The sequence below is a fragment of the Oryctolagus cuniculus genome, chromosome 11, assembly GCF_051225735.1.
Source record: "Oryctolagus cuniculus isolate XC-2025 breed Fujian yellow rabbit chromosome 11, ASM5122573v1, whole genome shotgun sequence".
Taxonomy (NCBI): domain Eukaryota; kingdom Metazoa; phylum Chordata; class Mammalia; order Lagomorpha; family Leporidae; genus Oryctolagus; species Oryctolagus cuniculus.
Genome location: NC_142877.1, coordinates 33,573,726 through 33,590,333, shown reverse-complemented (window position 1 = coordinate 33,590,333; position 16,608 = coordinate 33,573,726). Strand labels below are relative to the sequence as shown.

Genomic DNA, 16,608 nt, shown 5'->3' with positions numbered 1-16,608 from the left:
GGAAAAGGGGAGATCCATAGATCTGCCAATCCCTGGTTCAATCCCAAATACCCACAACAGCTGGAGCTCAGCAAGGCCAAACCCAGTATCTCAGAACTCTATCTGGGTCTCCCACATGGGTAAGCAACCTAAGTACTTGGGCCATCATCTCCTGCCTCCCAGGAACATTAGCAAGAAGCTAGTTAGGAAGTGAAGTAGCTGGGATTTGAACCAAGGGGATATGGGATGTGGATGTAAGAACAACAGTTTTCTGACCAGCGCTGTGGAGTTGTGGGTTAAGCCTCTGCCTGTGGTGCCGGCATCCCATATGGATGCCTATTCGAATCCTGGCTGCTGCTCTTCCAAACCAGCTCTCTGCTAATGGCCTGGGAAAGCAGTAGAAGTTGGCTAAAGTGCTTGGGCCCCTGCACCCTCATAAGGGACCCAGAAGAAGCTTCTGGCTCCTAATCAGCCCAGCTCCAGACATTATGGCCATTTGGGAAGTGAACCAGCAGATCCAAAACCTGTCTCGCTCTCTCCTTCTCTGTAACTCTGCCTCTCAAATAAATAAGTCTTTTTTTTTTAAATCAACTTAAAACCCAATGCACCAAAATGCCTTCTCAATTTCTCAATTTGTGTTTCTCTAAAAACTTCTACTTTTTTTTTTTAAAACCATGTACACACATATCGAATTTTAGGGAAATGGAAGTGAAAAGACCTATTAAGAAATTGTCACCGGGGCCGGTGCCGTGGCTCACTTGGTTAATCCTCCATCTGTGGTACCGGCATCCTATATCTGTACTGGATTCTGTCCCGGTTGCTCCTCTTCCAGTCCAGCTCTCTGCTGTGGCCCGAGAGGGCAGTGGAGGATGGCCCAAGTGCTTGGGCCCCTGCACGGACATGGGAGACCAGGAGGGGGCACCTGGCTCCGGATCGGTGCAGCGCCGGCTGTGGTGGCCATTTTGGGGGTCAACCAATGGAAGGAAGACCTTTCTCTCTGTCTCTCTCTCTCTGTCTAACTCTGCCTGTCAAATAATAATAATAAAAAAAAAAATTGCCACCTCTAGCAGGATTTGTACCACCTTCCCTGTTCTTCAGGTGAGATTTTTCCCTCCTACAATCTCAGCCGAATCCTCAATTCCCAGCCAGTGTTCTCCAGGAGAAAAGCTACTGAGCAGCTCTCTACCCCCTCAGCAGGGGCATTCGGGTGGGTGCCTCATGTTCTTTCCTGTGATTTACTATACTAGCCTTCCACAGTTCATGTTCCTCTTATTCCAAGAGGCCTTCTTGGGATGTCTGGGTTTCTGTTTTCATCCATACTCTGAATTATTGTTTCTGGAATCTCTTCTGAGTATTGGGCTTCTTCTTGTTGTGTCACATATCTTCTGAATTGACAAGTCTCTTCCCTTGGGGAATGGAGTCTTGTCCAGAGTTTGGGGCCCTGGAGAAACTCCAAATAGTTTTGACTGTGTTGTCTAGACATCTAAGTAACTGTTACCCTATGGTTAACTTTAGTCATGTGCTGGAGAATCCCAGGACTTCATAACCCTTGGGCCTTGACTGCCCTGAAACTGCTCTTTCCTGGGGTACCAGCTCTGACCACACAGCACTAGCCCCAGAGTGAAACTTGTGAGAGTTACTTTGGATCATGTCAGTCCCATGCTCAAAACAGTTCCCAAATGAAACACAGTGGCCTTACAGAAATCTAAAAAGCCAAGATGATCTGCTCCGGCCCCGAAAGTCCCATCTCTATTATCCCATTACCTTGGTTATTCTTTTTTTTTTTTTTTTTTTTTTTTGGACAGGCAGAGTGGACAGTGAGTGAGAGAGAGAGACAGAGAGAAAGGTCTTCCTTTTGCTGTTGGTTCACCCTCCAATGGCCGCCGCACCGCGCTGATGCAAAGCCAAGAGCCAGGTGCTTCTCCTGGTCTCCCATGGGGTGCAGGGCCCAAGCACTTGGGCCATCCTCCACTGCACTCCCTGGCCACAGCAGAGAGCTGGCCTGGAAGAGGGGCAACCGGGACAGAATCCGGCGCCCCAACCGGGACTAGAACCCGGTGTGCTGGCGCCGCTAGGCGGAGGATTAGCCTAGTGAGCCGCGGCGCCGGCCACCTTGGTTATTCTAATACTCTGTCATCCTCCTCAGACAGGGCTACTCTGCTTTTCCTCCAACACCCAGGCCTATTCCCAGCCCAGAGTCTTCACATGTTAATTCCTGAGGCTGGAATTGTGGCGTAGGGGGTAAAGCCACTCTCTATGACACTAGCATCCCATATGGGAGCCAGTTTGAGTCCCAGCTGCTCTGATCCAGCTCCCTGCTAATGTGCCTGGGAAAGAAGCAGAAGATGACCCAAGCTTGGGCCCCTGCACCTATGTGGGAGACGTGGAGGAAGCTCCTGGCTTTGGCCTGTCCCAGCTCTGGCCATTGAGGCTATTTGGGGAGTGATCCAGCAGCCAGATCTTTCTGTCTCTGCCTCTCTCTTTTTAATTCCACCTTTCAAATAAATAATTTTTTTTTAAAAAAGTTATTCTGTCTAGAAAAATCATCCTCATATTTTTTTTCAGCTCAGTTCTTCACTTTCTAACTCAGATGTTACCTTCCCCACCTACCTATTTACAGTTGCAAAAAATATTCTTCATCCTTCCCTAAAACTTATTCCCTATTTTCCCATTTCTGATTTTATTTCTCTCTTAAGCCTTTATTACTACTTACCATACTATGTAGTTTACCAACTGAATTTGTAGACTGACTTCCCTCCTAGAATGTAAGCTCCTTAATGGCTAGGTTTGGTATCACTTGTATTCATGACCATTTAACAACATTAACTGAGCAAGTATAATAAGCAGTTACATAATGAATGAGTCAATGAATGAATAAGGGTTTCTGTGTGAGGTGGTGAAAATGTTCTAAAATTGACTGGTGATGGCTGTCCATATCTGTGAATACTAAAAACCAATGAACTTCACACTTCAAATGCCTGAGTTAGGTGCTATATGAAATAAGGTTAGTTAAAACGGAGTTGGGCAGTTTCCCAGACATTGTAATGAAGAAGAGAGCTGTGTGCACTCTGCATGAGTAGGACCTGCAAAGTCCTTCCCTTCATTATGATGGCTTTGGCTTGAAATCTGAATCAGCAAATGTTATAACGCAAGAGTTATAATGCCAGACTCAGAGGACAAAGGTTCAAATCCCACGTGTACCAGTTACTCATTTGAAACCTTGGGAAAGTCATTAAATTCCTCTATAAGTTGTTTTTATCTGCAAAATGAGGCTCACAAATTACCAAATATCAATGGTTGTTGTGAGGATTAAATTCCAGCAAAATTCCTGGAAACAGTTTAGTATAAAGTATAGCACTATGGTGAGTTTTCAAGAGATGCTTGCTATTTTCATTATTATTATATTTTGGAGCACTCAGGGTGGATTATTGGAGAAACTTAGATGGCAGTGGTTGTAGCTAGTCTCAAAGCCATTTTCTCCCATTAACATTTACTTTGATATTCTCAAGTGTGTCAAAGCAACCTGATACCTTTCCAAACATTCTTTCACTGCTTCAATCTTGCTAAAGTAGTTCAGAATCAAGGTGACCCATCAAAATCATGCAGCGCTTATTGAAAACAAATTTCTATCCTTACGTTTAGCTATTTATTCAGCAGTGGTTCTCATAGTATGATCTGGGGCTAGAAGTACTGCTAACACAGGCCTGTACAAGACCTGTAATTGAAAATTTTGTGTAGTGCCTAATAATCTGTATTTTTTACAAGCCATCCAGGTGATGTGAAAGCTCAAATAGAGAATAACTGAGTCCATGGAATGATATTTGATAAGCAATTCCTGTGGTGTTTACTGATTCATTTGCATGTCATCATCAGGAAACTGGCACTGGAACGAGAACATTACCCTAAATCACCCATTCCACAGTGGTCATCTGCTGGTTTCCACCCTACAGCCAGAAGCAGCCTCAGGATTCCCTTCCACTTACAGATCCTCGGCACAGAAATGGACGTAAATCACAGGGATCTCTCTCCTTTTCCACTTCCTTTTGTCTACGACTTTAATTCCCACCAAACGTGTTCATTTGTTTTGTTTTTGGCATAAGCTTGTTTTCAAGGCTGCTTTATTGTGGAATTCATGTAACTCACCTGTCATCAAATATTTACTGTGTCCCTACTATGTGTTAAGGCATCAACAGAACAGAAAACATCACCATTCATGTGAAAACATTTTGAGAGACAAAAATGATCACTAACAGAGAAGATGTCTGTTTTTGCAAAGGGAGCTTCGGGAGATGGGAAGATAACATTCTGTATTGGCTATTCAGATACTATTTAAATGTAGGAGAGTAAAATATAATTTTTAAGGTCTTGCAAAAGTTAGTGATAAAACATATTTACAGTATGTTCTGAAATATAAGTGTTTTCTATTTTATTGTGAAATTTCAAGGTCCCCCAAAACTACTGTAACCTAGTAATACTTTAGTGAAAACAAAAACATTAAGATATAGCTATCTTCATTGAAACACAGATGCCAAAATAATGGGGACTTTAAAATATTATTGTGGTAGAACTGTGCATCCTAAACAAGCTCACAAATGTGTGCTTTTCACACCTGCCCTTGTCTATTTTATGTTACCCAAGAGATAATTTTTTCTATAGAAAATGGGGTTCGATTTGTACAAATATAAATCACATTTCCCAGCCTTACCAGTTTAATATGCTCCCGCTTCTGGTATTTTTCACTATAATATTGTTCTTGTCGAAGATTAAGTAGCTGCTGCTGTTGTTTGTCCTTCAAGTCTATTAACTTTTGAGTCATTTCTGCATCCAGGGCAGCAAGGTCTTGCTCAATCGTTGATGAGCCATGGTCAGGGCTGCTAGGTTCCGATCTGCAAAGAGAGAGGTGGACTCACAAAACATGCAGGTGGCAACAAGGTGCGAGGAAAGCCATTCACCAGAACTCCTCTTAGAGAGGGCACTATGCTTGCAAATAAATATTTCAATAAACCACTTGTGGTAGAGGGAGAGGCACACTCCATGGACATGCATAGTGGCATAGGGTATCCAAGAGATATGGGAGGAGGGGACCCTGATCATGGTGTGGTAATGGTGAGAAAGAGGCCCCTTTGGAAAAAAAACAGAAGGATTTCAAACACTTTTATCTTAAACCTTGTATTTATTAGAGAGGGAGGCAGGGAGAGAAGAAAGGAGAAAGGGAGAGAGGTGGGGGGGGAGGAGGAGGAGAAGGAGGAAGAGAGAGAGAGAGAAAGAGAAAGAAAGAGGAAGAGAGGAAGAGAGAGAGGAGAAGAGAGAGAGAGAAAGAATAAGAACGAATATCGATCTGCTGGTTCACTCCTCAAATGCCTACAACTGTCAGGGCTGGGCTGAGGTGGATGCTAAGACCCAGGATCTCAATCCAGGCCTCCTATGTGGGTGGCAGGAATCCAACTCCTTGAGCCATTATCACTGCCTGGCTGGATCTGCATAGCAGGAAGCTGCGGTCAACAGGCTGAGCTGGAACTGAACCCAGGCATTCTGATATGACGTGGAGGCATCCTAACCTCCAGGCTAAACACTTGCTCCCCTTAACGTTTCTTCTCTAATGGGGCATGTGTAATGTCATTCTCATTCCTTGATGTTTCCCTGATAAAAACCTCACTACACTGAGTGGATTCTTTTTGGGGGAAAGTTGAAGAAGTTTGCACCTGGGTTGGTGTGGATTTAAAAAGAGAGCAGGTGTAGATGTCATGTGTAGATAACCCTTCTGCCTGACATCTGAATTCTCTTTCTGAACAAGCTTTTTAATAGCAATGACACATAATAATAATAAGGCTCTATGACAGCTGTATCAAATTCATTAATATCTTTGCTCAAACATCACTTTCCTCAAAATGCTTCAGTTAAAAGGGAAAAAAATACCTTCTTCTAAAATACTTAACCTGAGTAGGATGGCTTTCTCCTCATAGTTCCTACAGAATTACACAGATATGAAAGCAGTTCTTATTAACTTATGGTGTGACTCTCTAAAATTCTGAGTTCTGTATTATCACAGGTAGGAAACCATAGCAAGGAAGACAGAGTATTGAGAATGGAAATGAGACAGCAAGTAAGCTCTTTTCATTCATATTTAACCCACCTGCTGGAGAAAGAAGGCTGAACTATCACTTTCAATTAATATCTATCACTTCAGACTCTGTCTTCCTGTCTTTCCGTGGAGGTCAGACAGAGTAAGCAGGGGAGCTGGCACTGTGGCGTAGCAGGTAAAGCTGCTGCCTGCAGTGCCAGCATCCCTCATGGGCACCGGCTTGAGTCCCAGCTGCTCGACTTCCAATCTGTCTCTCTGCTATGGCCTGGGAAAGTAGTAGAAGATGGCCCGAGCCCTTGGGCCCCTGCACCCATGTGGGAGACCTGGAAGAAGCTCCTGGCTCTGGATTGGCACAGCTCTGGCTGTTGTGGCCATTTAGGGAGTGAACCAGTGGCTGGAAGATTCTCTCTCTCTCTCTCTAAGCCTCTCTCTTTCTCTAAGCTTCAGCCTCTCTGTAACTCTGCCTTTTCAAATAAATAAATCTCAAAAAAAAAAAAAAAAAAAAAAGGAAGCTTCTTGGAATCAGCTGGCACCAATTCCCATTGCTTTTTCCTTGAATTGGGTCAGCAACAGTGGTATTACATAAAGAAGGCAGTTGATTAAATCTGGTGTTAGGCTCTTATTTTGTCAAATAAAGGATGCAGAACTCTCTCAACAGTTTTGTGTGTAATGCCAAATGACAAGAGACTCTCTGTAAAGCTCATGTATTTGTAGAGATAAAGGTAGCAACCTTAATCTAAAAACTGAGTATCTGAAGTGCTCCAAAGACCTGAAACATTATGACCTCATGTGTCGGAGGAGTCAAAATGCAGGTCACTACAAATATTGTGTAAAATTACCTTCAGGCTACATATATATACATTATACACATATATACTATACTTAGGTCTCATTCCCAGATACCCAGACTATCTTATTATGTTTATACAAATATTCCAAAATCTGAAATAGAAAATATTTCTGGTCTAGAGAATTTCAGAGAAGGGTTACACAGTCTGTACATCAGAACTGCATTGCCGCACTAAAGATACCTTCCATCTTGACATGAACATGAGCTGCTTTTATCACCTTTGGTGGTGGGAATTCAGCAAAGCCAGAACAGAGGTGTTCCTTCAATCAGCTACAAACCCCACAGTGGAGCCAGCTCACGCCGACTGGCCACTCGCCATGAGCTGGGCACACTCACAACACCCTGGCACATGTAATAATTTATCCAGGGACATGTCATGGGGGTACAGCAGGGAAACCTGCCAAAGGACAGACACCTAGGGCTGGGGAGAAACAGAGTCAAATCTGTGCTTTTACCCACTGCATGTCATGACTGGACAGACACTACTTTTGAGTAAACTTTTCTCGGTAGAGACAATGTATATTGGAGCAAGAAGATAATCTAATTGATGTGATGCCATTCATTACTCTGAAGTAGTTCCAGGTTCTTATTGTGTATCCAGGGAAATGGAAGAGACATATATCACTTAATCTCAGTAGTTTTGCCGCTTGAAGAAAATCTTCTAGTGATCATTTAGATGCTACATACTTAGGGACTTTTGCTTTTTGAGGGACTGTATAAACAACCAAGTGAACAACATTTTTGCGCCTTCTGTAAAATCAGGGTTGAGGGTGTTACCTTGTTGTTAATGCTGCTTGTTTAAGATCCATGAGATAAATTATTTGGTAACTTAAAACTGGGGAAATGTTTGTCTGCCTTGGAAGAGCACGAAAGTTCCCTTTAATCAGAACAGGAGAATTATCAACCCTGTATTTCCTTTTCTCAGAAACTAAGAACTAAATTCAGTATTCAAGGAAAGAAATTACATTAAATTATGGGTGCTATTCAGTGGAAATATAATGTGAGCTACATACATGCTTTTCCCCACAAAATTTATAACTTTTAGCAGCAACATTAAAAAGTGAATATAGGGGACTTTTGGCAGTCATTAAGTTGGGACACTTGGGATAACTGCACTCCTTATCAGAGTTCACAGTTTGCGTCCTAGCTATTCTGATTTCAATCTAGCTTACTACAAATACATACCCTGGGAGGCAGCAGATGATGGCTCAAGTGCCTGGGACCTTGTCAAATTAGTTAGGGGACTGGGTTTGAGTTCTAGGCTCCTGGCTCCTTACTGTTGTGGACCTTTGGGGAGGAACCAGTGGATGGAAGATTTGTCTCTCAGTCTCTATCTTTCAAATAAAATGAAAACAAATAGATGACAATTTTAAACAAAGTGATATTAATTTTAGTAACATCATACTTAACCTAAAACATTGAAAATATTATGACTTCAACATAAAATTAAAACCAAATCAATAGGCATATAGGAGCTATTTTATATTCCTCCTCTTTTTTAAATGAAATCTTAGATATCTGAAGTATATTTTGTACTTCTAAGATGAGTTTATCTCAGAATTAACGAGCTGCATTTCAAGGGCTTAGTAGGCACATGTACCTGGTGGTCCCCGTATTGGAGAGCTGGTCTTCTAGACAGCTGGTAGATAGGTCAGTCTGTGCATGTGTATATGTGTGTGTTGTTTTCTATTTTCATAGGATTTTTATATACATGTCTTCTACAATGGTACTTTGCTACTTCATCAGAAGTTTGTAGGATATTACATATAAATAGGCAAATGAATAAACAAATGAATGCAAATCTATCAAAAAATAGAAATTTATGAGATGTTCTAGACCAAACTTAGCCTAAATTGGCTGCATAGCTACAGGAAAATGCTAATGAGTTTAGCCTTCAGCTTCCTCCTTGAAGTAGTGATAAATTTCATCTGGATGGCTTTGAAGGCTGCTCTAGCTCTAAGAAATGATGATTTTACTGCTTTTTAAAACCCAGTGGTGGGGCCAGTGATATGGCATAGTAGGTTAAGTCTTCACTTGTGGTGCCGGCATCCCATATGGGTGCCAGTTCAAATCTCGGCTGCTCCACTTCCAACCCAGTTCTCTGCTAATGGCCTGAGAAGCAGTGGAAGATGACCCAAGTTCTTGGGCTCCTGCACCCATGTGGGAGACCCATAAGAAGCTCCTGGTTCCTGGCTTCAAATTGACTCAGTTCCGGCCATTGCGGCAATTTTGGAAGTGAACCAGTGGATGTAAGATCTCTGTCTCTCTTCTCTCTCCCTATCTCTGTCTGTAACTGCCTCTCAAAAAAAAAAAAAATAAATCTCAAAAATAAAATAAAACCCAGTGTTTTTGATTATGCTTTCAAGTTAGGCATATATTAAATAATATGTTATAACAGGGATCTGTAAAATGCAACTGTCCTCTTGTGGTAAACCGGCATCAAATAAGGCAATTCAGTAAGGAAGACAATAAACAGATTTAAAAAGGGGTCTTCCAAAAGTTCATGGAAAATGTGTGTTACGAAAAAACTACTCATGGACTTCAAAATTATTTGCACTAAAATAAATGTTTTTAAATTCTGTTTCCTTGCGAATTTTGAAGTGTCTCTCATAATTTTAGCTCACTTGACAGGTAGCTTACATGCTCACATAGTTTTAGGATGATTTATAAAATATCCAGTTATACAATGAAATTTTATTTCTCAGGGGCAGTTATTACAAGGGCAAGTCAAACCCTTGGAGACTCTTTAATAAGAAAGCTGGGCCTGGCATTGTGGCACAGCGGGATAAGCCTCTGCCTGCCACACAAGCATCCTATATGGGCACTGGTTGGAGTCCCAGCTGCTTCACTTCTGGTCCAGCTCCCTGCTGATGTCCCTGTGAGAGCAGCAGAGGAGGCCCAATTGCTTGGGCTCCTGTACCCACGTGGGAGACCAGGAAGAAGCTCCTGGCTCCTGGTTTCTCCAGTTGTGGTGACCATTTGGGAAGTGAACCAGAGGATGGAAAATCTCTGTCTCTGCCTCTCTCTCTGTAACTCTGCTTTTCAAATAAATAGAGTAAATCTTAAAAAAAAAAAAAAAAAAGAAGAAGAAGAAGAAGAAGAAGAAGAAAGAAAGCTAATGACAGTTAACTCCATTATGATTTTCTAGAGCCATGAAGATCACTGAATTACGTTTTAGCATATGTTTTTCCATTTGTTGGTCAACTCAGGAAAAATCAGGGTGTCTGATAAGGTAATTTGCATACAGTAGCTATAGGAAATTAAGTGATGATTTAAATGATTTAAAAAGCTTTTCTTATCTGTGTGATAGTGTTGTTTATTAAAATGCTAAGCATACACTGAAATGGAACTAAAAGATATGTGGGGAGCATGGCCCTGTGGGGAGCAGGGCCTGTCTCCCACAACATGGCGCTGAGAGGGAGTAAACAAATCTTACACAGCTGCTTCGTTAATTAGCTGATTCCTGATCCAACCTCTGATTGAAGGAGAACAGCGTGCTCAGCACGTGGGCAGCAGAGCACAGACTGGTGGGAGAGGACTATAAAAGCGAGATAGAAGCGGCGGGGATTCGCTTATGCGCTGCAGACATCTCACACCATGCACCGAAAGAATAACAAGAATGCAGACACACACCAAGTGGAATGCGGTTAGAATGCAGTTAGCACAGGAGCAAACTTGAGCGCACAACGCATTCAAACAACAGCGTCCGTTCCGGTGTCATTCTCCCGCGAGCCCGTGGAGGAGCGACAAGATACTTTTGCTTTGCTTTTGAAAATGATTAACTTTGTAAAATATATACTTTTTTTTTTTTTTTTTGACAGGCAGAGTGGACAGTGAGAGAGAGAGACAGAGAGAAAGGTCTTCCTTTTGCCGTTGATTCACCCTCCAATGGCCGCCATGGCCGGCGCGCTGTGGCAGGCACACTGCGCTGATCTGAAGACAGGAGCCAGGTGCTTCTCCTGGTCTCCCATGGGGTGCAGGGCCCAAGCACTTGGGCCATCCTCCACTGCACTCCCTGGCCATAGCAGAGAGCTGGCCTGGAAGAGGGGCAACCGGGACAGAATCCGGCGCCCCGACTGGGACTAGAACCCGGTGTGCCGGCGCCGCAAGGCGGAGGATTAGCCTATTGAGCCACGGTGCCGGCCTAAAATATATACTTTTTAATACCACAAATAGCATTCTATTTTTAAAATAGTTATGAGTTGAAGCTTATGAAGATTTTTAAGGAGTTTTAAGTTTTATTTTTCATTTGAGAGGCAGAGTCACAGACAGCGGGAGAGACAGAGAGAGAAGTCTTCCATTTGCTGGTTCATTCCCCAAATGACTGCAATGGCTAGAGCTGGGCCTGTCTGAAGCCAGGAGCTTCTTCCAGGTCTCCCACATGGGTGTAGGTGCCCAAACACTTGGACCATCTTCCACTGCTTTCCCAGACCATTAGCAGGAAGCTGGATTAGAAGTGGAGCAGCTGGGACTTGAATTGGTGCTCATGTGGGATGCTGGCACTGCAGGTGGAGGCTTAACCTACTTCCCCACAGTGCTGGTCCAATGAAGATTTTAGAACAGTGGCTTGAACAATGCTCTGTTAGTGTTTGCTAAACAACATTTAAAAATATATTTTTGACAGATAAATAAACTCTGTGGATGACAAGAACTGTTCACTCCCTAAAGGGATAACAGCACAATTTTAAATAATTATATTTTACTTCCATTTCCCTAATTACTAAATTTTAAAGAAAAAATTTTATGTAAAAATCAATAATGCTGATTACAAAGTTTCATTTGCAAAATATTCATTGTCAACAGGTTCATACAAGAAGCCTGCAAAGGATGCTGAAGACAATTCCAGAAATCTACATAGAAAAGTAATCTCATAACATCTGAGATGGTAGATGAGTAAATTTATTTGGTCATGTTATTTCATGCATCCATTTGCAGCGTAGAGAATTCCAAAGAGGCATGAGAGGATTCTGAATCCTCTGTAGAGAACACTTTTAGAAAGCTGTCACGTGTCAATAAAGATGCTGTTTCCAGACCTACCATGTCATAGGACAGAAACGGGGTCCAGGGGATACCTGCTATGACTCTACCATGACTACAGTCTTATGCATTGCAGGTTGTATGGGCTGGGGCACATAGCCTCACTGAGCTTCAAGTCTTACATGTCTAATATGAGTGATGCCTGTACCTATTTCAGTGCTGCTGTGGGAAATACATGCAATAGCGCATTTAAGAGCTTAGCACATGTAGTTGATTTAATAGTTTCTCCTCAGATTAATGTCCTTCCTGGAACTTCAGTTGTGACCCTATTTGAAAACAGAGTTGTTGCAAATGTAGTGCAGGTTGAGCATCCCTAATCTGAACGTGAAAGTTGAAATGCTCCAAACTTTGAAACTCCTGAGTACAAATATGACACTGAAAATGGTGGATCATGGCAATGGGTCACAGTCAAAACACAGGCACACTGAAAATACTGTATGAAATTACCTTCAGGATATGTGTATAGGAGTATATGAAACATAAATGAATTTCATATTTAGACATGGCTCTCAGTCCCAACATTGTGTATGCAATGTTCCAAATCCCTAAGAAGATCTGAAATATTTCTGATTCTATTCATTTCCAATACTTAATTCATAGTTAAGATGAGGTTACAGTGGATTAGTATTGACCTTAATCTAATGAATATTGTGCTTAAAAGAAGAGAGACACTTGGACACAACCATGCCTTTGCAGAGAGAACGCTATGTGATGATGGAGAGTGAGACTGGACTGACGTATCTATAAGCTACAGAATGCCAAGGACTGCTGGCAGCCATGAGAAGCTAGAAGAGACACGAAAGATTCCTTCCTTAGACCTTGCACAGAGAGTATAGCGCTGCTGGTAACTTGATTTTGGACTCCTAGACTGCAGAACTATGAGAGAATATATTGCTATTGTTAAGAGCCACCTAGTTTATGGTACCATGTACAGTAGCTTAGGATACAGCACATACGCCTGACACTTCCTTGATATTCAGCAGAGTAGCTGTTCCAGGAATGTGAAGAGCCCCTTCCTGGGGGCAGAAAACAGGAAATCCAGTGTGGTCAGCCAGAACCTGTATTCTCAAAGTCCAAGGGTAAGCTCTGGTGAACAGCATACATGTAGGATTCTGAGAACAGATGATCTGAAATCCTCATAGAAATTATAAGTAGAAAGTCAGAATCATAACATTAAGCAGCAGGTGTTTGCTATGGTTTAGGAGCAGAGCTTGCAATCTTCACGCAAGAGATTTGAACTGAAGAAGGAAGGGCTCATGAGCCTGGGAAATCTTCAGTGCCTGGTCTCATGGTGGAATCTCAGCAGAGGGTATGGGTTTTCATGTAGGGTGCAGGGGCATATGGCTGGAAAGCAAGGCAGGAATTAGTACAGAGGGCCTTTATGACACATCTAATTTCTGGAATGCTCTTTGGGATTGCAAAGCAGTGCCCATGCATGGGAAGTCTATGGACAAGAGCATCAGCAAATCCTTGGGACTTGCTGGAAAAGCAGATGCTCAGGCCTGACCCTTGCTCTCTGAGGTGCAGACACAGGGGTCTGCATCCCAGGAAGCTCTCCAAGTTTATCTCATGCACACTAAAATTTGAGATGCACTGGTGTGGTGCAGACAATGCAGTGTTATGAACAGATTTAGCTTAGGATGGCAGCAAGGGCTGGCAAAGTGCAATCACACAGTGGGTTTTCAGCCCTATATCCTATGTTCCCTTTAAAATAAATGAAAATTATATTTCCTTTCCTCTATTTTTACCATCCTTATTCTAGACCAAACTACCCTCACTACTGATCAGGGCTCATGAAGAAGTCTCCCGACTGGGCCTCTACTCTAATGTGCCCAATTTGCACTGTTCAGCGATGTCTAGGGCCAGCAATATCAGCATCACCTAGTGCTGCTCAGGCCTCAACTCAGCCTTGCAGAATCAGAACCTGCATCTAACAAGATCCTCAGTGACTCATCAGTTTAAGAAGCACAGAATAAGGATTCATGTTCCCCACAGCAGCTTAGAGTCATTTTCTGAGAATATTAATTGGACTATATCAATTCCACTTATTTTTTTGTCATACTTAGAATAAATTCTGAACCATTTGTCTCAGTCCAGCTCTAAATAACTCAGCGATATGATTCTCCCTCCTTCAAGGGTACTTTAGAAAGTTCAGAAAAGATGATTTAGGGACAAAAGAATTTTGAACTCTGTGCATAGTTTTTTTTTTTTTCATTATATGCATTTTCCATTATTTTGGAAGGCCCTGTATGTCTCTGACTTCCTCTTGTTTCACTCTACCCACAGTTTACCAGGTCTCATGCACTTGGCCAAATTTACTGTTCCTAGAATAAGTCCTTTTTTTCCTCCTGCCTCAAGGGTTTTGCATTTCCTGTTCGCTCAGCCTAGAATAATTTTCCTTAGTTCTGAGTACCGCTGACTTTGCTTTAATCTTGATGTGTTACTTTATTCCAAAGCAACGGGTCAAAAGTGCTCTCTGTTCCCTATTCATTCTCCCTCCCACTCTCTTGTATATTTCTTTCATAGTCCTTGTCACAGACTAAAATTGTTATACCCTTGCTTATTTATTGTTCATCTTTCCAGCATTACCACATTAGTTATTTGAAGAGGTTAACTGTATAAGTCATGTTCATTACTACGTCCCCCAGGGCACGGAGGCACTCAATAATATTAGTTAAATGAATGTATGAGGGCAGCTTCTCACCACAAAGGGTAGGGTCCACGGAGCCCTGGGGGTGCACACATAGAGGTTCCCTGTGGGTTTCAGATAAAGCAGCAAAGGATAGTTGAGACTTCTCTTTTGTATAAGACAATGTGCCTCTTCAACCAGCTCCCAGGAATACCACGTAAAATTTTATGTCTACAAGATTGGCAATTATAAAATGGGAAGTCAGCCAGCTGGTATTATGATCACAGGCTAGAACTGATGGAAGGGCTTCCTATATATCTACACTCAGAATTTCGCTTAATAAATTCAGCCCACAAGAAGTAAGTTGGGTTGACTCAAGACCTGTAGAGATTGAAGGAAGTTGGCTGACTTTCCTTCTAGTGGTGGTGTAGGTCCCAAAATACAAGAGTACCTCAAAAAGTTCATGGACAAATGAAATTAAAATATAAGCTTAAATTTTTGAAATTTAATCCACAGGTTTTTTTCATAATATGCACTTTTCAACATATCCTTGTATGGTATAAAACATCAAAAATCCATGTAAATTACTCTTTTCTGTCATATTATAAAACAAACAAAAATATTCATTCAGCTTACTTTTTCTTACTGTCCTTTTTGGCTGTCTTTTCCAAAGCTGCCCTCCTTCTCAAGTAGTCATTCTGAATCTCATTGTATTTTGTAGTGTGTTCTTTGATAAGGTCAGTAGTTTTCTTGTGGTGTCTCTTAACCAGGTCTTTCATTTCTTTGTAGTGCTTCTTCTGAAGTTTCACAAATGATTTTTGTTGCTTTAGCTCTTCAATAGTTTGTGCTTCCACTTCTGCAACAAATGAGAGTCAGAACTAAGTGACATGGAGACACTCAACATCCTGATGAAGGAGGAAGAAGCATCCTGCTCATTGAGCAACACTTGTCTGCTCCTAGCCACCTGGAGCTTATGAGCACAGCTTGGATGCCAAATATATCTGGTTTCCAATCTGGCTCTATCACTTGATAACTTCAAGATTATATTACCAAACTTCTAAAAAAAAAAAAACAATTTCTTCCTTTGTATTATCTTTTTAAGCTTGGACCCCCCAGAAGCGGAACCCAAGAAGGGAGTTGAGGTGGATGGCATTTACAGAGGAGCTGTCAGAGTCAGGAAGTGAGGGAGGCAGATGGGATAGGGTAAGAAGCTCAGCAAGTCAGTGGCTTTAGCTGGAGCTTAGCTTCTGACCCCATCAGAAACACCGGGGTGTCCATCTTAACACACAATGGAGGCAAGAAAGTCAGCTTCTTGCTTATTTGGGACAATCAGTGCAGGGGGTTGGGGGACCATAACCTTTGGGAAAGGAAGCTTCCTGTTAGTTGAGGGAAATTTTTTCAGAGAAAGGGAAGCTATGGGCTGTTAGCAGCCAACTCTCAGCACAGCTGGAAGATGAGTGCACCAGATGTAGAGAATCTGCACAGGGCACCCACAGCATCTGCTCTGATGCTTATAACTTCTACTACTTTATGGGGTTGTTACGATGATAGAATAAAGCAATTCATGGAAAGTAGTTAACGTAGTTTCTGGCACAGTTCCTGAGAAGCTGAGCAAATGATTGTTCAGGTTCTACAGCACCATCTCTAAAGAGTGCTGTTCATAGTGCAGGCACTGTAGGTTTGTACCAGTATCACAATAGTATATACCAATAAAAAGACTTGGGAGAAGAGCCCTTAATCTATTTTGTATAAAGGCACCAGAAAGGTTAGTATCAGCTTACATTACTACATAGTATTTTACCCAATGCTGATAAAATTTTTAATGTGACAGAGTCTGACCTTAAAGCATTCTGCATTTTACTGACATGATCCAACAATTCTAGAATATGTATTTTAAAAATACATTAACATTTCTCAAATAAAGATGCATCCTGGGGCTGGTGCTGTGGCGTAATGAGCTAAGCCTCTGCCTGCGGTGCTGGCATCTCATATGGGTGCCAGTTCGTGTCCTGGCAGCTCTTCTTCTGATTC

General features: G+C 42.1%; 1 protein-coding gene and 1 long non-coding RNA gene across 7 annotated transcripts in view; one reads left to right on the top strand and one right to left on the bottom strand.

The window, feature by feature from the left end:
• Positions 1 to 16,608, bottom strand: part of PLCB1 (phospholipase C beta 1) — a 792,589-nt gene that overhangs the window by 124,597 nt on the left and 651,384 nt on the right. For all 6 annotated transcript variants that reach the window (XR_016215911.1, XM_051846235.3, XM_008256382.5 and 3 more), the window contains 2 exons: positions 15,214 to 15,433; positions 4,685 to 4,865 (listed from right to left, as the gene is read on the bottom strand). Coding sequence is in view for 5 of the 6 variants with exons in the window: in XM_051846235.3 (XP_051702195.1) it covers positions 4,685 to 4,865; positions 15,214 to 15,433 (401 nt within the window). In the remaining variant the exon portion in view is untranslated. The remainder of the gene's footprint in view (positions 1 to 4,684; positions 4,866 to 15,213; positions 15,434 to 16,608) is intronic.
• The window catches only part of LOC149123405 (uncharacterized), a 43,281-nt gene that overhangs the window by 14,471 nt on the left and 12,202 nt on the right, over positions 1 to 16,608 (top strand). The window lies entirely within an intron of this gene.